Source organism: Drosophila yakuba, chromosome X (assembly GCF_016746365.2).
Source record: "Drosophila yakuba strain Tai18E2 chromosome X, Prin_Dyak_Tai18E2_2.1, whole genome shotgun sequence".
Classification (NCBI taxonomy): domain Eukaryota; kingdom Metazoa; phylum Arthropoda; class Insecta; order Diptera; family Drosophilidae; genus Drosophila; species Drosophila yakuba.
In genome coordinates, this window is record NC_052526.2 from 20,024,711 (window position 1) to 20,046,292 (window position 21,582).

The window sequence follows — 21,582 nt, forward strand, 5'->3', positions numbered from 1 at the left end:
CAATTAACGCTGCAATTTGTAAGCCCCCACTGAATTTGTGTCTCACTTTCAGCTTAAGGGACAAAATCTTCCTTTTTGGCAGAAATTCCATGTTGCTAGTGAGTTTGGGAACGATTTCGGTTAGGTTAATGGAGTGGGCAGCTGGAACTCCAGTCTGGCTGGGTCATCATTTTAACTGGCGTTGATTGCGATAGCTAAGGAACGGGTGCCAAGTCCATGCTTAATTATTAAAGCCAGCCAGAGATATAAGCTCCGGCCTTTAAACCGTAACCTTTTGAGGCTGCAGGATCTATACACACACACACAAACACACACATGTTGCATGCCCCCACACAACCCAGAGGCAAACTGACAAAGTTTTCCACTCAAAAGGGGAGAAATAAGCAGAGATATCCCATAAAAAAATAGATTTCCTTGTTGCTCTGGCTGCAAAATAAAGTATTCGTTAAATATTTACGTTCCATGGGTTTAATATGTATGAAGCTGTCCCTAAACATCCCCTCTCCCAACCGCCAGCACCTTGGGGCAACCACACACGCATATGGCGAAGAACTTGCTCCAGAATGTGCCTGTGGATGGAGGATTGGAAGTGGAAGTGGGTTTGCTGGATGAAGGCCAATCAAAGGCCACTCATGAGCGGCTTAGTCGGCGACTTTTGTCCCCCAGCAAGCCACCCACCCACACGCACGGTTCACAGATTAGACTTGGCACGGCAATCGACTATGGCCAACTCTCAACTCATGGAGCACTCGTCCATCCACTCCAACCACCCGGCGAGCAATATGAAAAAAAAAAAAATAAGGAAAAAAAAAAACCGAAATGATAACCGCTGCTAACAATAGAAAAGTTCGCGGTGACTGCAAGAGGGGTCAAGAGGTCAGATGCAGAGAGTAGCTTTTGAAACAGACCACTGAATCGATAAATTACTTCACTACATTAAGGCGCCCAAGTCATGAGAATCAGTTAGACTAAAGACGGCTTTGGTAATTTAGTATTTTGGTAATTTAGTACTTTGGTAATTCAGTACTGCCAAAGAGTAGAAATTGATATTATTGAGGGTGAGCTCAAGTTGAATATCAACACTAATGATAATGAACGAATCAATGTGCTATCCTCAAATCCGATGAATACAATACTCGTACATACCGTACATGCGATGATTTAATACTTCAATACACATCGAAAATTCATATTGTAAAGTGCCAGCTGTGTGAAGCGTTACATGATAACTCTTTGAGTTATTAAGATGACGAAATGGCGCAGTAATGTGGTGCCTACTTTACATGTAGGCAGCATCCTTGAAGTCCTGCAATTAATCCCTTTTCCGCCTTCCTTGACCACAATATGCACATCCTTACGCATCCATGAGCCCACACAACGCCATCCACTTATCAGAGCTTAATAAAAAATCCAATCCAATTGATGGGATTGAATCTTTTGTCAGTGTTGTTACCTTGCGCCTCGCAGCAATTGGTGTTCTTTATTCCGTTGTTTCAGTCGCCATTGTGGTCGTGGTCCTTGTTGTCGTTGCCATTGTTGTACATTAAGCTGGTAATAATTGTAAAAAGATTAAAGGGAATTTTAATTAAAAATTATATTTATTTGATTTAATTTTTATTGGCGCTTTTTAAAAAGTCATTTAACGACTTGGGGCACACGCACAAAGGGATTGCCCTGGCCGGCGATGCGGTGTTGCGAGGTAAGTGGGTTGAGAGTGGTGGTTGGTGGGTGGTGGGTGGTGTTTGGTGGGTGGTTGTGTTTGCCTGCTGTCGAGTGGCCTCCACGTTGGGCGCCACATAAGTGTGAATTCAACAACGCAAGGAAATTAATCTTAAGCCGCAGACAGCGAAAAGCCAAAAATAAATCAACAATGCAATAATTTATCAGAAAATATGTGTCCATTGCAGTCTCTCTCTCACTCTCTCTCTCTGTGCCACTAGCTCCCTCTTTGTCACGCCGTGTCTGCCCCTCTCTGTCGCTCTCTTGCTTTTGCCCTTGTGTGTGTGGGTTTGCAGCGGGCAAAAGTATGCAACAGTGTTTGCGTTTGAATTTGGAGCGTCAGCAGAATGAGTCAGCTGAATATATCAAGCGAACGCACACACTTATACTCGCACTCGCACACACATACACACACACACACACACCACCAACCGGCACTTAAGTATCTGTAAAATCCACTGTCATGGCAACGCAACGGACAAAAACAGCATGCGCATCCCCATTCACATTCGCATCCACAACAGCAGCATCATGGGCCCAACGGAAACGAGACTGTGGGAAAACGAAATATGAGCACCAGTCCAGGACACATGGCTCTGTGTGCTTGTGCGTGTTTTAGTCTATAGGTGTTGGTATGGGTGTGGGTGTGGGTGTGGGTGAGTGTGAGTGTGGCATGCGGTGCATGTGCTGGTGCACACGGATGTCAGAACATGTTGCAGCTATTGCGGCGTTCAGGTTCAGGTTGGTGGCCAGGCTCGTTGGCAGTTCATGAATCAGTAGCAGGGACCAAGTCAGTTAGTCACTCAGCCTTACGGACGAACTGTCATACGGACAGTCAGACAAACGGACGGACAGACGGACAAACGGACGGACAGACGGACAAACGGACAAACGGACGGACATGCGGACAGGCGGACAGACGGACAGACGGTCATGGGCCGACGTTAGTCCTCTGTTGGCAGTTGGCAGTCGGCAATCAACACCAGCTTACTCACGCCATGTCCCCCCAGATCCCGTCCCGGACTTCTTATTTCCAGCTCCAACTCCAATTCTTTACTCCAAACTCCAAGCTCCACACCCCTTCCTGTGTGTATGCGCATTTGCCTGGTTAAAATGTTGCTGCTTCATTATCTGGCCGGGGCAGCGCTGGCTCAGCTCCGCCGCCTGTTGGCCACTGCCCATTGCCATTGGCTGCTGGCCAGGTTGCAGAACACAAGAGTCAGATGTGCACTCAGAAAAAATACAATTTCCAGGCAATTCAGGCTGTTGATTGTCTTAGGCCAACCAGCTCCACTGAACTTCCATTAGCAATAATATTACCCCAAAGCACTATTGTTTCACTATTTTTTCATGGAACTTAAAACCCGTTCTATTGATTTTGTAATGTCATGTATTGCAAGTTTGTTTTTTCTTAAAATTATAGTATAATTAAACCCTGTATTCCACATTTAAATTAATAAATTAGGCGCATTATGCATAAATAGCAGTATGTTGGCTCCTTAGCCAATATTATTATGATAAATCTGTTTCCACGAAGTTTATTATTTTGTTCTCTGTGCGTAGTAATGTGGAAACAATTTCAGCACCTTGCCAGGCCGCCATGGTCCGTCATCCGCATCGCCATCGTCCTTGTCTTTGTCATCGAGGGGCGCATCCTTGTCGGCGTTGTCCGTGCTCGCATGTTCATTCCCCATTCCCCATTCCCCATGCCCGAAATCCGAATCCCGACCCCGATCCCGATTTCCCAGTTCGCATCCTCTTCCCTTTCCGCTGGCGTTGCACAAATTGCTTAAATTATGCAAAATATGCGCGCCACATCATTCGGGCTGCTCCTGCTCCTACTCCTGCATCCCTTCGATACCCCGAAATATCCTCGCCATATCCCTGCCACGCAGGCACAGCAACAACAATGGCAACACTTTCAAATTCATTTTCGAAATTGATGAAAGTCGAGTGCAAAGTGTTAGAATGTGTGTGACTGTGTGTAACTGTGTGTGTTTTGGGCCGGCCACAAAATCCATGACGAGATCTCGACTTTGAAGTTGTTAATGGGATCGATTGGCAAAGCAGGTGTGCCACCCCTCGCAATCGCAATCATCCTCTTCCTCTTCCCTAACACAATCCCAGTGCCTGTCTGTTCGTCCTTGCCGACGACGACACTGTCCCTGGCACTTCCTGTTTCCTCCTCTCGACACGCTTTGTATTCACAAATCCAATCCAATTTGAGAGTGTAATTACATCAATTAAACTTAATCAAACTGTTTCAAAGTGAGACCGCGACGCAAATGAAAACGAAAAGGAAACCAACCCAGCTCTGTCGACATCAATGTGCCAGCACAGTGGGAAATAAAATTGGCCAGGATGATTCGAATACCTAATTATCTGTTTAATTATGTATATGTTGTTTGTTGTTTGTTTGTTGTGCAGAGTAGTTAAAGTCAACTATTGTTTCTCTTCACTTAACACTAGTTACTCATAGAGTTAAAGGCAATACTGGATTCGCTTAAATGTACACAACACATATTTATTCGTACCTACATTGCACATTGCCAGTAAAGATCACTTCAATTAAAATCCAATTGACGATCAGCAACCAAAGTTGTGCTTCGACTTAGCTTCCGTTTAATATTACAGTTCACATATTTTTTGGAATCTACAAACAATTTTTAATTAATGTCGTATATCATTAAGAGATTTCTGGAGTTTTACGGCTATTTTCCTTAGTTATTATTTTACTTCGAGATAAACATAAATACGACATTTTATTTTAACATCCTCTTGGTGCGCTGTTCACTACGTGAACTGCCCACCGAAGTGCCCACCACATATCAAAAAAAGAGAGAACGCTATAGTCGAGTGCACCGACTATCTGATACCCGTTACTCAGCTAGTGGAAGTGCGAAAGAGAAATTTCAACAATGGATTTTTAACAGACTAATAAAAAAATGAAAAAATATCAAAACACTACAGACCTACAGACTTACAGACGGACATGGCAGGTCGACTCGGCATTGATCTTGATTAAGAATATATATACTTTATATGATCGTAAACGCTTCCTTCTGCCTGTTACATGCTTTTCAACGAATCTAGTATACCCTTTTACTCTACGAGTAACGGGTATAAAAACATATGTTCCAAACATAGTTTATCATTGTTCACCTTAGACGCTCACCCGATAGAAGTCATTTAAAAAGGAACTGTTGACTACGTCTTCTTCAGGAAAAATCAAACTGTGATTTGCGCAGAGAGAGAATTTAAAATTAAAATTCGCTTAGTTTGAATTGAAGTGCAGTTTTCTTGGAAGACCCACTATTATTTGCCTGCTGATTTCCCCGCTCAGTTCCAATCAGTGTATCCTAGTCACAGCTCCTGACCCCAGCCGTGTATCACACACTTATGAAAATTCACGTTCTCGAAATTTGCGCACACTAATTAAGAGCTGCCAACTAAGTAAAGTAAGTTGCCCCATGAAAACAGGCGGCTGGGTGCCAAAAAGGCAGGCATATGATAGTGTCGAAAAGGAGGCTCTCATCCGGGAGCCGGGGAACCGGGGAACCGGGGAGTCCACCCGTCACCTAGTCGTCGCCATCTCCATCTCCGTCTCCGTCTACGTCTTCGTCTTCGTCTGCTTCGGGCATCAGGTTCCTTCTCCTTTGCTTCATATAATTTATGTTGCATTTGCTGCTGGCCTTACTTTGGCCCGACTCCGTCTTGGTTTGGGCTTGGAGTGAAGTCGAGTGGAGTGGGAGTGGGAGTGGGTGTGGGAGTACGAGTACGGCTGTCAGTTAGTCACTCAGTGGCGGGCCAGTCACTTTGAGTTCCATATCAAGTTCGCACACACCCACCTGCAAAGCAGCAAACTGGCACACCTCTACACCTGCACACCTCCACACCTGCACACCTCCACACCTGCAGGAGTGGCAAGCGCCCAAGGTGAGGTGGCAGAGAATATGGCACGTGACTTAAATAAATTGCAAAAATCTTTCTCACAGCATCCTTCGCATAGTTTGCCATTTTCCTAGAATTTTTGCTCTGTTTTCTCAGGATTTTTTCCCCCGTTTTTGGCAGGCTCCTCCTGCTTCTGCTCCTGCTTCTGCTCCTGCTCCTGATCCTGCTCCTGCTCCTCCTTGTGCTCCTTGGCCTTTGTTGCTCGCCAAACGACGGCGTTTATGTAGCACTGGGTGGGCCTGTGTTTTCACGACTTTATTAGCAGGCAGCTTGAAAAGTTCCCCCCGAGCACCGGGACGCCACCTGTCGGCGGGCGAAAACTTTTGGCACAGACACACATAATCAACACCTAATCAAAGTAATAGAAACTTATTGGATTAATCGCTGTGTGGAATTTCTATTTGCCGATCAAAGGCACTAGTCCGTGATTATGAAATGAGCCGTACGGGGGGGTGGTACTAATTATGCAGCTCCTGGGATTCCGTCCCCTGGAATTCTCGATGATCCCATCCCATTCCGCCAGCCGGACTCGAGCTAATCGTCAAAATTGGAAAATCTCCGGCCACCGATGACAGCTGTCAACAGCTTGATGACAATGGCAATGCAATCTAGCCATCAATTTTGATTAGGCATCCATTCGTTTGCGATGACTCTGATGAATCACTCGCCTCGGCCCCCAATGTGGATGTGCAATGCCTTTGCAATTCGGAGTTGATAGAGCCAGTCGATAATTGAAATTATGCAGCTGCTGACAGCTGCTGACGGCCTATGGCAATGGCTCCGGCGAAGAACAAGGAAAAGAAGCTGGTGGCCAGCGGACCATGGAATGATGATGGCATTATTAGGCACAAGATATATAGTTCTTAATAAGAACTTCTTATGTCAATTGTAAAGATTCTGCAACCATATACTTTCAATTCTTTTCGAAAGAGGACTTTTCTACAGCTACATAATCCAAGTCACTTAATCAACGAAAAATAGCTTTCTTAGATGCCAGATATATTATTTCTGAAGCTCGCCCTAATCAAACTCGCAGTTGAAAGCTGTGTCCAGCATTTCCCGAACCCTCGAAAGTAATTGTCAAGTCCAAGTAGAAGTAGAAGTCCGTTTGCTCCGAAAGCCCTGTGGACCAGAGCCACCAGCGGAGATGCAAATGGCCAGAAGGCACCACAAAATGCGGCTGGAGAGGAAGAGGGAAGAAGGAGAATTTGGATGTGGATGTGAATGCTGCATCAGCATCTGGGAACGCCTTGAAGTCCACCTTTGTCTCCATCCTTGGCTCGTTTCTGTGTCATCGCTGTGAAGTAAATAAAAAATGTATTTAGACCAAGGCATAATTATACAAATTGGGAATGCAATTAAATTTAATTGTTCCAGCGTTCTCACCATTCTGTCTGCTGTGTGTGCTGCATGTGTGTGTTTGAGTGTTTCACTGTTTGAGTGTTTGAGTGTTGGAGTGTTGGAGTGTTCCTTGGCCCCCCACCCCTCCGCCACGTCGCTCCTCCCTTCGTCGATAAAATGTAAAAACGTTTTGAGCACGAACCTTATCTTCCACTGTCGCCCGCCTCGTCCGCCTCGCAGGACTCCAGATCCTGTTCGGTACAAGTGCGCGTAAGTGCCGTAAATAAAACAAGCAGAAATTATAACAGGCGGCAACTATTCCAGCACCTCACCCTGCTCACCCTGCTCACCCGATCAAAAGGACCCAGGGAGCGAAACAAAAACATCTTTTAATGATACATTAGGCAGCAGACTGGGCCTATAATGAGGCACAAAGTGTAGCGAAACAAATCGCAAGAAATGAGCCACGTGCCGGAAGGACAATGCACCGATTTGGAGCTCGGGCTTGGGATATACGGGCAGCCAGCAGCTCCTGAATTAATAGAAAACCAAGCGAAAGAAAGGACCTTACAGTTCCAACTCCATTCAGAATGACAATGTGCTCCTATCGCAACAAAAAGCATTTCACTAGCGAATGTCGCCTAGAATAAACCACAAAAATTGTGTGATACATTGAGGTGTTAGAGGATAATTGAGCTGAGAAGGTGGACATCCTTGCCCTAAGTTTATAAGAAATGCAAAAGAAACTAAATTGTTAAAAAAAAAAACTCTGGAACGGAGAGTGTTGTGTTCCTAATAAAATGAGTGCAAATTGACCAAAATTGGTTACTTGAACTAGAGATAAATGAAATATTCACGATCGTGTAGATACGAGTGAATTTTCGAGTGCACTTTAAGGAATAAATTTAGTGCTAATTTCCGAGAAAATTTAGATAGAGGCATACTCACTAGTTGTTCTTCCAAATGCAATGAAAGATTTATTGCACAGTTGATATGAAAGCATTTTATTGGTTTAGATAATTACCTAAAGCCAATGCAAAATTTAACTGATTTACTGCGTTTTCTCACAGTGTAGAGCTGAGCAACACATCGGGTGGCTGCTGTGGAAGTTGGGTGGAGGAAGAGAATGAGAAAGAGCTCAATCGGAGGTTCGTGGCATAATATCTTAATTATTTCTTTACATGTGTTTTAATTTTTAGTAAGCACTTGCTTCCTCCACAACGCTTGGAATTTCAGTCACGTGCTGCAACTAATCCCCAGCCCCACACGCGCCTGTCATCTCGCCCAGGAGCGAAGCCAGGACCGAAACCAGGACCAAAACCAGGACCAAAACCAGGACCAAAAACTAGGACCAGGCGTCTCCAATGGCAACAGATGAGACGGTCTCACACAAAGACCATGACGAGGACAAGGACGGAATGAGGACGAGCACGAGGACGAGAGGCAGGATGTCAGCAGGATGCTCGCCGGCAAAGGTAAATGCCAAAGTAACTAACTGTGTATGCACTCGAGCAGGAGGAGCAGTCGAAGCTGGCGAGGAGTGGGCGGCGGAGGATCTGGGGGTTCCAGTGGCATCTCTGGGAGGACAGCCAGCTCATTTGCAGACTGATTCTGGCTGCGGGTCGTTTATGCGGAAACAATGGAGTGCACTCATTAACTACAATTGGTATTGGAATAAACCAGCAACACGGCGCTACTTAGTAGCTATTTCAGAAGTGATCTAAAATTGTAATAAATATCTAGGATTTTCTATATTCAACATAAGCTGCTTTTGAAACGAGGTTTTATTGTGGGTGAGCTTAGGACTGAAGTCTTCCTCATGAAAGTGCCGTATTCTTGTGACTTTCAATATGGGTATTATTCATACATATTCATATTCAAGATTGGGGGAATCGCATAAACGATGTTCGAGCTGTCGAGACCGACACTTGCGCCGAGTTTTCTCAATTACTCGGGCAAGGCTCAGCCTCCTCAGAGCGTCCTCTGCGTATGTTGATTAAACTTAAAAGGAGAATAGGAAACTGTACGACTGTGTGCTGGTGTGTTAGTGTGCTGGTGTGCTAGTGTGCTGGTGTGCTAGTGTGAGTGAGTAAGTGTGAGTGAGTGTGTGCTGGTGTATCCTAGTGTGTGTGCCCTTGCCAGCGCCCTCTGTTTGTATTAATCCAACATAATTAAGAAATTTAATTAAAGTGCAGCACGCGCTGAATGCGGAATAGCTAGTTTTGGCGAGAGGAAAGGCAACTCGGCAACCAGTTTCCGGATCCGGATTCGGATCCGGATTCCGTTTCGGATTCCAAAATTGGTGGGGAGGAGCAGGTCCTGCCACACGTCACCCATAAACCTGAAGAAACGGATGATCTACCGACTTTCCACTAAGCTATCGGCCAAGAGTGGCCATCATTAAACTTAATAAGTAATTTGAAAGTTAACAAAATTTCTAACACTTTCTAGTTTACATGAAAATAGTTTTGTACTTCATACTAAATGGAGTTTAAACTTACAAGTTTTATGAGGATGTGAATCAAAAACAAATTGAAAGATAAACTTATTTTTGAGGGGAGCATTGTTTTCTGATGATAATCATTATTCAATACTCTTCTAAAATAAACATAAAGAAACTATAAACAGGGTGATTTAAAAAATATAAGTATGTCAATTGAATAAATGATTTCATCATTGTAAAGAACGGAGTATAATATAAATGTAAGCTGTCCTGCGAAAATATAAAATTAATTATAAATGTAATATTTGAAACTAAAATACCAATCTAACTATTTTACATATTATAATTATTTTAGAACAACAAAATAATAGTGGTATTACGGTATAAATTATAAAAAGCTACGAAATTGTATTCCAATGATTTTGAGTTTAAATTTCGATGTATCGTAAATTAACAGTGTATACTAGATTTGATGAAATGAATATAACGTGTTAAGTAAACCTGTTCGCCCCTTTAAAGTATTTATATTCTTGTTTAGAAGAACCAGCCGTAAGAATTTCGAGATCTCGGGAACTATATTAGCGAGAAACCTAACATTTTAAAAATGACGAAAAAATCAGACGTCAGACATACGACATCCGAGGTCAAAGATCAGCGTGGTGTTAACGGGAACAACGAGTGGTCGAAAGGCAATCAGCGAACGAATCTCGGACTCAGGGGTAACGAAAATGTGCGAAAATGTTGCCGTCAATTCAGCACAAAATATGCATAAATACGAGCATAAATAAATGTCTGGATGGGCACTCACACACTCACACACTCGCACGCTCACACAAACAAGCACACACCGATTCGCACTCAAAACGCAACAGTGTGGGTTACTGACTCTGTCTGTCTGTGTTTGTGTGCCTGCATGGCTGTGTGCGTGGGCCAAAGTCAGCCACCCACTCCACCCACTTCCCCCACCATGCGTCCTTGCCTTGCACATTTCCCTTGAGAATATTACACCCCTTACTTGCAGAGCATATGTATTCTTTACTCTGTTTGTGCTACGCCCTCTTCACGCAATTTGATTCATGAAAGACTTTTCCCGATCGAATTTTGCTTTTAAATAACCATGGTATTAGCATAATTTTTGTGTCTGCACTCTACAGTGTAAATTAAATAAAGATTACAATAACATTTAATTTAAAACCTTATTCAATACTTCGTAAACAAGTAGCTGTATCACTAAGTCAAGAAATTAGAGCAACCACAACTTGGTATCGATTTTGAGTAAGGGGTATTTTGTAGCCGACTTAAAAGTACTTTTTAATTTTTTTTTTTAAGTTAATAAAATAACCAATAACCTTCCTATCGAATTCGAAGCAATTTTCATACCCTATGCTCTAAATGTTTGTATGTATTATTCTTGCCCATAATGTTGGTAGGCATTTTAGGTTATTAAGTAACTTAAATTATTATTTAAATTTTAGCTACGTAAAAATGTATTATAGATGGTTCATATTCAATCAAAACCAATACCCAATCACATTTTCACGACCCGGATCAAGGCAAAAGTGCGTGTGCTAAAGTTAAAACTAGCCTAATGTAATTAACTTGTAACGTGAAACCTGTCAGTTATAATTAATCAACCCAAAATCCGTTATCAAAAAAATATGCAATCCGAAAATGTTTATTTATACATTCGGGGACACGCAATAAAGAACTCGCGCATTCCGTGCTTTTTATGAATATGTAAGTATGTAAGTGCCTCATGGCCCCTTTTCATCTGCCTTTTGCTGTTTGCATTAAAGTTACGCATTTTACCTTCGCTCCCACCCCCCCCCCCCCCCACGACTTTTCCCCCCGCCATCCACGTAAAAGTGTACAATAAACGCGGATTTCTCCGCCAATATTTGTCTGCAATCATTTTTGCCCGCTGTCGGCACTTCCCCAGCCTTCTGTCTGTCTGCTCGTCTGTCTGGCTGTTTGACTGTTTGGCTGTTTGGATGTTTGGCTGTTTGGCAGTTTGGCTGTTTGGCAGTCTGGCAGTCTGGCAGTCTGGCTCCCACAATCCAGCAACCACCTCCGACCGATTTCTCTGAGGGGCTGTCTGGGCTGGCCTGTCCTTTTCAGCCTGGCCAGAGCAATAAAACCCTCCATTGGCAGCAACCTTCATACCAACACCAACGCATTGCCAGTCGATTAACACTCACACAGTTTCACACATATTTTCAGTCCTATATACCCTGTAGTTCCATTTTCTTCTTATTGAAATGCCGATACTAAAAAATTGATGTTGAATTTATTGATTTATTTACTTCGCACTTGAGATAAGTTAATTTATTTTTAACATTTTTATTTAACTTTAAATGTTTGGGATTATCAATGTTATGATCACTAAAATGTATGTTGAATTTATTGATTTATTTGCTTCGCACTTCAGATAAGTTCATTAATTATTAACATTTTTATTCAATTTCAAATGTTTTGGATCATCAATGTTAAGATCACTAAACTGAGCAGTAATATTTTATCATTAAGATCGCCACAAATTATTGTAATTATTATAAAGTAATAACAAAAGCGTATATATATATATTATATTTTATTTTATTATATTTACATTTTGCGTAATAAATAAGATTGTATTGAACTTCAAAATGTGCCCCTGCTTTAATTTCACTTTATGGTATGTTTTATTATTATTAAAACCCTATCAATCCCTACCAACCTATCCATCTAACCAAATTGTTATTAAACCCTATCAATCCCTACCAACCTATCCTTCTAACCAAATTGTTATTAAACCCTATCAATCCCTACCAACCTATCCATCTAACCAAATTGCATTTCTCTGTTCAACTTATCTTGAACATCCCATTTAACATATTTTATTTATAGATTTTATTCATTTATTCATACGATGAGCGGCAGATGATATTAAGTACAAAAATTAATTAAATGTAACAGAACAAATAATTGTACATCAATGTCCTGCATCCCTCGAAGAGTAAATGTAGCGGAGCATCAATACCTCCAGTATTGATTCACCGCATCGCCACAAAGTGGCCAATACGAGGCTGATGCCTGCAGCTAAAATGTATGTACTCCAGCAATTGGAGAACACGGGTTCGGGCTTCCTTTTCGTTTACGCCCCTTCCTGGTCGCCACGGTGGGCGGAATGGGATTCTCTTCCTTAGCAAACGGATCCCCATATGGATTTTGCCCTGGCTGATGCTCTGGCACCGCAGTTAGATCCTCCTCGGTAGGAACTCGCTGCTTCAAGCCCAGCATGCTGATTAAATCATCAACTTTAATGCAGGACTCTCACCACTAATCATTTGAACTCACCCGAAATGCAAACTAATATCGTACTGGTCAGACATCATGAATGCGGAGAGTTCCGTCTGGGTAGACTGATCCATCATATTCGATGGCAAGTCCTGCTCCTCCGTAGACCCACGCGGCTGCTCCTGCATGAGGAACTCGTAGTCGAAAGAGGAACGCGTTGCGTTGAATCCAAGTAGACTTGCCTTAGACTTGTTCGACATATCGAAGTTCAGTTGGTTTCAGTGGTATGACTAGGTTTTTTCAGTTCGGCTTCTAGATGTGAACTGAATTTCCTCGCAATTTTTCCTTAAAAGCAAATGTCAAAAATAGGCAATGCCAACTCGATTAAAAATTATACGTGTGCTTTTAATGTGGCCTACTTTGCCAGATTATTTGGGCACACACGCACAATGGGAAATTTGACCCCTTTTTCTGGCCAAAACCCATTTTCTGAAAGTCGGAATATTACAATAATATTTAGTGTACGCATTCATAATTGACCAATCCTTAGTGCTGCATACCAGAAATTTTAATAGATGGCGCCACAACAAAGAAATCAGCTGTTAAAAACTATCACGAAATCAGTTGTTTTTGCTGAGATTAAAAAAGGCATACAAAACTAGAGAGAGCCTTTACGAAAATTAATAATATATATATAAGGGACGGTGGCACGCCCCTCGTTTTTGGGGTACGTATAAATATGTTCTTGTATAAATTAATGCAAAAAAAAAAAAAAAATATCTTCCTTCGTTCTGGAGTTATTAATTACAAATAATAGAAAGGGCGGTGCCACGCCCAAAATTTTTGGTATCATTAAAGATATGGACTAGTGTAACCCCATACAAAAAACACCAATTGAATATCTCTCCCCGTTCTGGAGTTATTAATTTAGGCCACATTTCCCATAGTGCACACTTGAGAAAGTGACGAGGCAACCCTTTTATAATTGTAAAATAAAATGATCAAAGGCAACTAGTTTCCAAGATAATATAATATAATATATCAATATATATTATGAATATAATAAGAAAAAATAATATATATTAAGAAAAAATAATAGCTGATAAATAGTTGAAGTTCTCCAAAATTCGATATACATAAAAACCTGAAAAGAGCAGTAATTTAATTCGTTTATGGAAATGTGTAAAATACCAGACTTTTCCTTTTGGCGCATTAAATGGTTTTATTTCGTGTATTTTATTGTTACTACAACTAAATAGATTGCGCAAGGACATACACATCATAAAGCCATTAAGTTTCCTTTGTCACTGAAAACTTATGAATTCGTAAATTGCATTTCCAAAGTTTTTTTTTAAGTGGCGCTGCTCATTTAAAGCGCCATCTTTTGGATTCAAATTTTAATGCATTCTGGAAGGAATTTGAGAGAAAAGAACACACAAAAAATGCCTTAAAGTAGGAAATCAGAATAGAGCAAGAATAGAACTTAAAGGCTCAAGTGGCCCGCAGTTGGCCTGCTTTCTGAAAGAGACACCCAAAAAAGGCCAATAAAGCAGCCGGTCCTAGTCGGACATATAAAGATTCCAGCTATATCTGGGCAACTTTTTTTTTTTTTGAACCCGCTTTGGAATCGGCGACCACAATGGTGCAAAGGCATTGGCAATGCCCAGGGGAAAGCCCTAAATACCAAATCGCCAGGTGGCAGTCACTCCTCAGCCCTCCCGTCTTTTTTTGGCCAGTTGCCTGTGGGTCTATGGGTCACCTCTTCTGTTCTCCCTTCTATTTGGAGCGGCGTTTGTTCCAAACAATTTGAGATGCGAGCCACCCAAAACACCTGGAAAACAGCGGAACCGCCTGAAACACTCACCCACATCCACACCCGCACTCACACCCACAGTTCACTCACTTACTTATTCATTTGCACTCAATCCGACCCGCGCCGCCAGCTTTCCGCCCCCATGCTCATTCTCATCCGTTAATTGCCGTTTGTCTGTTGATTCTACTTGCTAATTTCTGTTGTCCATTGGATCCGCTGGGTGTACAAGGACGATTCTGTAAAGGATGGGGACGCGGAACGAGGAACGAGGGATGTGGGATGTGTTACCAGCCGCTGGGCACCTTTAGCAAGGATCAGCGGGTGATTCCCACACGTGTTCCGATGAAAATGGGAATGTAGTTCTGGATATGGGCAAGGGGATTCCACTTCCGAGGAAAGCAGGCGGCCAAAGGTGTTGTGTTGTGTTGTTGTGGTGTCCTTTGCCGCGCTGCTTTTGTGTGGAAAGCGACAAAAGAAAGCCACTGGCAGTAGTTACCCAAAGCAGCAAGCTGGTTTGGCGCACTGTGCCGAAACGAATTGTAATTCAAAATATAATCTTCACCTGAAAATATTAGTTTAATTTGTATTCGGAGTTCAAACTCCAAACAAAGCCCAATCTTTTCACAAAAAAAATGTGCGTATGCAGTAAGTAACTGCACTTCTTTTTCATAGTATTACTTGCAAACAATGTTCTCAACATTTCTTTAATTCTACTGCTTATTCCTTTAATCACAATCAACTTTGTCCAGGCCTTTTGCTAACGAACATTGACATATTCTGCTTTACAATTTATCCTTTTTTTTAAGTCAAATTTTTCTCCCAGTGCAGCAAACGGCGTTGCGAACGGGAAACACGGGACAGGCACAAAGGCAGAAAACTGGGGGGCATCCAACGATATTATGAGTGTAGGATTGCTGCCTGCCTCGAAATCCGCTTGATTTCTTGGTCGCTGGCGCTCCGATTGCAATTAATTCTGGGTATTCGCATCACGTTCCGGATCCCATCACCAAACAATTTCATCCGTATTAAATGCAATGATGAAAGTGAAAACGCAATCTGCGTTCATCCAATACGAATACCCCGTCCCTATTCCATTCCCATTTAATTCAGCCATCCAGTCGAGACGATACTCGACCCAAATCGAAGCTGGAATGCCCTGGAAATGCTCCTTTGGGGAATTACGGTGGTGCCACGAGTTCCTTGTACACGGAACTTAAACAACAAACACGACCAGCTTCAATGACTAGTTATATCCATTTGGCACCCTATTAGTATATATCTATATTGTTAATCAGGATCACTGGCGGGTCTAGCCGTGTCCGTACGTTTGTCCGTACGTTTGTCCGTACGTCTGTCCGTACGTTTGTCCGTACGTTTGTCCGTACGTTTGTCCGTACGTTTGTCCGTACGTTTGTCCGTACGTTTGTCCGTACGTTTGTCCGTACGTTTGTCCGTACGTTTGTCCGTACGTTTGTCCGTACGTTTGTCCGTACGTTTGTCCGTACGTTTGTCCGTACGTTTGTCCGTACGTTTGTCCGTACGTTTGTCCGTACGCTTGTCCGTACGTTTGTCCGTACGCTTGTCCGTACGTTTGTCCGTACTTTTGTCCGTACGTTTGTCCGTACGTTTACAGTTTCTAATAGCGTAGAAGATTGCCACGCCCAGCTATTAATCGAGCTAATTTCACTGACGCCTAAGCAGCGCAAGTTTGTTTTGAAGGCAATTTGCGATTAATAATGTCAAAGACACGTGAACAATAGAAAAAGCTGGCGCTAGGTGGCGCTCGTGTGCAATGGTATAAACTTTAGCTTTCCTACTTGCATATCTCAGTCTACCTCGCACTCCCGTTAGCTGAGTAAGAGGTATCTGATAGCCGGGCACCTCGACCAGTGTTCCCATTTTTGATTTCTGAAATATCTTTATAATAACTATAAAAAACATTAGTTTTGGAATGTCTTTAGAATTTTCATTATCCCATAAAATATGTCCTTTAGGATGTGCAATGTTTTTATGTAATTTCTAACTTTTTTCATAATAAATAATTGGTATATTGGATCAAATCCTCCCTGAATCTTAAACTCCGCGTACCAACACTTTTGTTCCATTTCTGGTCACCATTGGGTATGTAAATGTACTATTGTTATTCCCAGTCTGCGACATTATTTTCGGTTTTCGAACAATGTTGCTGGCATTGAAGTACAACAGCAGGACGCCTCTTTTATCTCAGTCTGCGTTCCATTAGGATATTTGCCATGAGTCCTGTGGCGACGACGACCGAATTCTTTTCTCCGGCCCTTGCAACCATCAAATGAAGACGATTTAATTTCATTAATTTGCACACACACACACACACACACAAAGGGGCGGAGGGAGGCTGGGGTGGGCGTGGCGCTGGATCTTCACACCTCCAGCGGGGGGGCCACTGATGCCACTGATGGGCAGGACTTTGGCCACTTTTGTCGCCTGCCGTGCCACCTGGCCACCTTGCCACCTTGCCACCTTGCCACCTTGCCACCTTGCCACCTTGCCACCTTGCCACCCCCCTCCTGCCAAATGCCTTTCATCCGCAAAAATGTTCTCTTAATTTTTGTAATTTGTTGTCTTGCTGTGAGCATTGTGGATACTGCGAGTGTGCAGGTGGAGGCGGATTTGGTTGTGGATGAGGATGTGGATTGGGTGGGGGAGAACACCAGGCACCAGGCATCGGAGTAATGGTTTTAATATCAGCTATCAGGACGTCAGCCCCCGTTTGTGGTCTCTTCAATGCGTCGCAATGAGATTTGCATATTGTGGCAGTGATGGCAGTGTTGGCACCACTAGGAGGAGGCCCCCGGATGACGATGGAAAAATCCCATTCTGCTCGGATTCGGGCAATGACTGGCCACAAAATAAGCAAGCAACAAAATCAAAACGAAACGAAACGAAATGATACCCCAAAAAAATCAAATGTATGCCAAGCGAAGGAAATAAAAACCTGAGGGCAAAGTTACCTTTTGCATGGCAGTAGCATTTAGTGGCGGAAAGTATCAAGGATTACTAGCATACCCAGTGTGAAGTTATGTGACGTTATAAAGAAATTTTCAAACTACCAGGTTAATAGAATATTACTTTTATTTCAAGAAATCGCAAACGGTTAACATATACGAACAAGCTTCGCTCAGCAAATTTAAAATTCTTAACTTTTATGTTACTCAAATAGAATCGTTGGGGATTAGTTTGTATGAATCCATCTAATACGAAGTACAGGGTATCGAAAGTGCCATCTGCGCATATGATGCCATGGGTGGGGTGAGCAATTGCTGGTGGTGGAAGGGGGGAACTGGGGGTTGAGCTGGTGGTTGAGCTGAAAAGTGGGGACCTCTTAGCTTAGCATGAAAGCCCGTCAAAATATTGCCTACGAAATTAATTTTGACACATGCCACAATGAGTGAAGGCTGTGTCCAGAGCATCCATATCCATATCCATATCCACAGCTACAGCTACAGCTACAGCCACATCCTCACATCCTATGTACTTCCACATACTCATCCACATCCGTAGCCACATCCATGTCCCCAACTACATCCCCATCCCCATCCACTTCCGTATCCAGATCCGGATCAGCGGTAAGTGGCACGCGGGTGTGAGGTGCGGCTGTCAGGTGTCGCCGCGCTCCGAATCAAAGTTATGTGTTATCATTCCGCCGGGGACGAGGACGAGGAGGTACTCCACCTCATGCATCCTTATCATGGCCTCGTGTGACTTGGCTCAACGCCATTAGATGGTAGGCTGTCCAACGGAAAGCCCACGGCCAAACAGAATGTTAATTAATATTATAACACTTTTGTATTCGTTTTGGTTATTTATTTGGGCTGTCAAGGCTGGCAGAAATCCATAAACACATTCCATTTGCTTGTACATATTTTGCCTTGTACATTTCTGCCATTAGAAAATGTCATGCGGCTGTCGTTTGAAAAACTCAAAGGCTTCCAAGTTAAAAATGGCAAACAGGAAATTTAAGCAATAATGTATAATATTAAATTATTCCACTCTAAGTGCCGCACAAAGTGAATTCTAAAATATTTAGTGCACTGTGCGTAGTATGCTAAAAGTGCGCTGATGAGGCTGCGTCCAGCAGTCCAAAGGACTCGTGACCTTGAGAGATTACATTTCAGATCGAGCATGGCCATTCTCTACCGATCGTGTCAGGCATACACAATCACGCTCCCCAGACGGACACACCACACCCACATACACGAGCGAGGAACTGCAAATAGTATATATCTATATATATATATTTCAAGGATCAAGGAATCGATGGGAACAACTGCATCACGCCACCTGAGCGCCGAGGAGCTGCGCGATATCCAGCACGATACGGGTTTCTCACTGGCGCGGATCGACTACCTCTATGGCCACTACCAGGCCCTGGATCGCGACTCCAAAGATCAAGTGCTGCGCAGTGAATTGCTGCGAGTGCCGCCAGTGGCGGCGCATCCACTGGCGGAGCACATGGTGGACACCATGCTGCATCCGTCGCTCGGCTTCCGGCACTTTGTGCGCGGCCTTGCCAACTTCCGGCGCAGCGAGCCGCTCGACCGGAAGCTGGCCTCCACGCTCCGCCTCTTCGACGAGGATGGCGACGGGCTGCTCAGCGCCGAGCAGAGCCACGCCCTGCTGGCCCGCCTACCGGCGACGCGACGCGAAATGCGCGCCATGCGCTGGCGCCTCAATCAGGTGCTGGCCGAGAAGGAGCTGCTGGACTCCGAGGACGTGGCCCACATCACCAGGGGTCTGGACCTGGAGCAGAGTCTCTCGCTGCGATTCCTCTGACGCCGCACCTGTTCTTCCACCGTTCTTCTCACCCACACAGGCGCACGCATACACACACACACACAGGCGCACACACACACACCCACACACCGTTAGTGAATTGCATATCCTTTCGACGCTCGCATAACATCACGTTGCGAAACTTTTCACATAAACGCAAAAGTTAAGTCATTCCTGAAAATTGTTTCTTGAATTTACTCGCGCACTTGCGCCGCTTCTTCGGGTGGGCGGCTATGTCGTTGTCGGGGGCGTGGCAAGTCTGGGAATATGAGCACTCCTCCTCAATGGCACTTGAGCTCGTTCTCATGCCAGTCATGACTTTTGTGTCCTTAACCAGGCATCATACACTCACACACACAAGCCCCGCCTGCGTTGCTTACACTCGCAGAAAAAATGGAGGTACCCTTCGCTGCACAAAGGAATCGAGAAATTTGCGTTCGAAACTATATCTTTTACAGCGAAAGTCAATTGAAATATTTGCGAGAGCTTGGGAAATTCAAAATTGATCAAGTTGCGTGATCATTTTTACGGGCTTATAAAGATAGTTAAGTACATATTATTTATCTTTTATTGTATTGTATATTATATTGTATTATCTTTATTGTAAGTAAGTATCATATTTCATGTGTAATATATTTTAATACAGGAGGTATCTGGTCTCTCTCCATATGTTATGTTATATATGTATAAGCAGCAAAGGGTATTAGTTAACCACATTCATCGCAACTTCACACCCGATTTCTGCGAGTGTGCGCTCCGGAACTAGACCATCTTCAAGCGATTCTATTTCACCTTTCCACGAGCCAAGTTCTGTTTAATCCGACATTTGCTCATTTGCTCTGGTTGAGGTCACCTGTTACGGTGCGGCACGTGTGTGTGTGTTTCTGTGTGTGCTTGTGTGCGCTTACGTGTGCGTGTGGGGTCACCACACCACCTCCTTCGCTGTGAAGGAAGTTTTTGGTAGGGTCGGGCAACTCATTTAAGCATTCGGTGGGTCATCCATCACATTGAGTAATTGGCCCCGGCCCTGTTGTGCACAAGGCCAATCCAATGGATTGGCTCCTGACCCTGAAAAGTGGTTTTCCCGTCTGGTGTGTTGGTTCCTTTCGCCACAAGATCGGATTCCAACTATTTTGTGCAGTGTGGAACCGTTCTTAAATTATGCATTCATCATCTTTCCTCTCAACTGCAAGTCGCTGGAAAATGATTCGTGTTTCATTTTGAATTTTCCATGAAAGCTATTCAATTAATTGTTACTTTATTTTATTTAATTTTGTTACTTTATTGGCGCACGCGGCGTATGCGTAATTTTCGGAGTCTCGGATGTGCGGCAATAGGATAAGATATGATTGTATGTGGCTCCTGTACTCGGATTCCACTTTATTCCCAGTCACTTCACACTCGCTCATAGATTTCCATTATGAAATTAGCCCGGATCAAGGACTTTCTGTGTGGACAAATCGCATGGTAGGGAAGTTTTTAGCTGGGATTTCGCGGAGATTTCGCGGGTGACAGCTGGTGAGGATTGGACTGGGCGTGTGGCTGCCGAAAAGTGTGAGCTGGCAGGTGGCAATGTGCAGCAGAGCTCCATCTCCATCTCCATCCTATGTCCGTTTCACTTTGCTGGTTTTTGCGACTGATTGCATTTTTATCCCTTTTATACACAAAATCCATGAAATATGCACACTAACTCATGCGTATTTTATAATAATAAAAGCGCACGGTAAAGTGCCAAGCGGGAGGCACCGGGAAGAGGGAAACAGCACCGCGGAACTGGCTGTCACTTGTCCGCTCTTCCCATTCCCCATTCCCCCGTATCCGGATACCCATTCCACTGCCGCAGCTCTGCTCGATTGCAAAGACAATGGATGCAGGCGAGCGGAGCCGATGGGATTGGATCGGGACAGACAGCTGGCATCCACTGGGAAGCCAGACAGCTGGGACAACCCAGGAGCGCCATCCCGGAGCTGCCGCCCCGTTGTAAATCTCTTCACATGTGCCCAGGTGGGCAACTTGTTAACGTTGCTCCGTAGCTGCTGCGCTTCATCCACCTGACACATGGCAAATCGGTTCATGGTTATCCCGACCGCCGACGCCATCAGCATCCGTCGAGAATGTGGCGTGTGTAACAAGGTTAGCTTAGCGGCTTACCCGGTCAGGACATCCCCAGCTCTCCAGCTTCCCAGCTCCCCAACTCGCCGAGTCCTCCGGGTAAATATTTAAGGAT

General features: G+C 43.8%; 2 protein-coding genes across 2 annotated transcripts; one reads left to right on the top strand and one right to left on the bottom strand.

The window, feature by feature from the left end:
* Window positions 1-12,333: 12,333 nt before the first annotated feature.
* Window positions 12,334-13,069, bottom strand: LOC6526069. The gene is made up of 2 exons (XM_002101850.4): window positions 12,791-13,069; window positions 12,334-12,734 (listed from the first exon to the last, which is right to left on the bottom strand). The coding sequence occupies exons 1-2, from the start codon at window positions 12,988-12,990 to the stop codon at window positions 12,533-12,535; spliced, it is 402 nt and encodes a 133-aa protein (XP_002101886.2). The 5' UTR covers window positions 12,991-13,069; the 3' UTR covers window positions 12,334-12,532.
* Window positions 13,070-18,839: 5,770 nt separating this feature from the next.
* Window positions 18,840-19,355, top strand: LOC6526071 (calcineurin subunit B). Its single transcript, XM_002101852.2, has one exon. The coding sequence runs from the start codon at window positions 18,840-18,842 to the stop codon at window positions 19,353-19,355; it is 516 nt and encodes a 171-aa protein (XP_002101888.2).
* Window positions 19,356-21,582: the final 2,227 nt, after the last annotated feature.

Coding starts and splice junctions, on each gene's coding strand:
- LOC6526069 (XM_002101850.4), bottom strand. CDS start 12,990: ATGTCGAACAAGTCTAAGGCAAGTCTACTTGGATTCAACGCAACGCGT. Junction 12,735..12,790: donor GATATTAGTTTGCATTTCGG/GTGAGTTCAAAT, acceptor TGATTTAATCAG/CATGCTGGGCTTGAAGCAGC.
- LOC6526071 (XM_002101852.2), top strand. CDS start 18,840: ATGGGAACAACTGCATCACGCCACCTGAGCGCCGAGGAGCTGCGCGAT.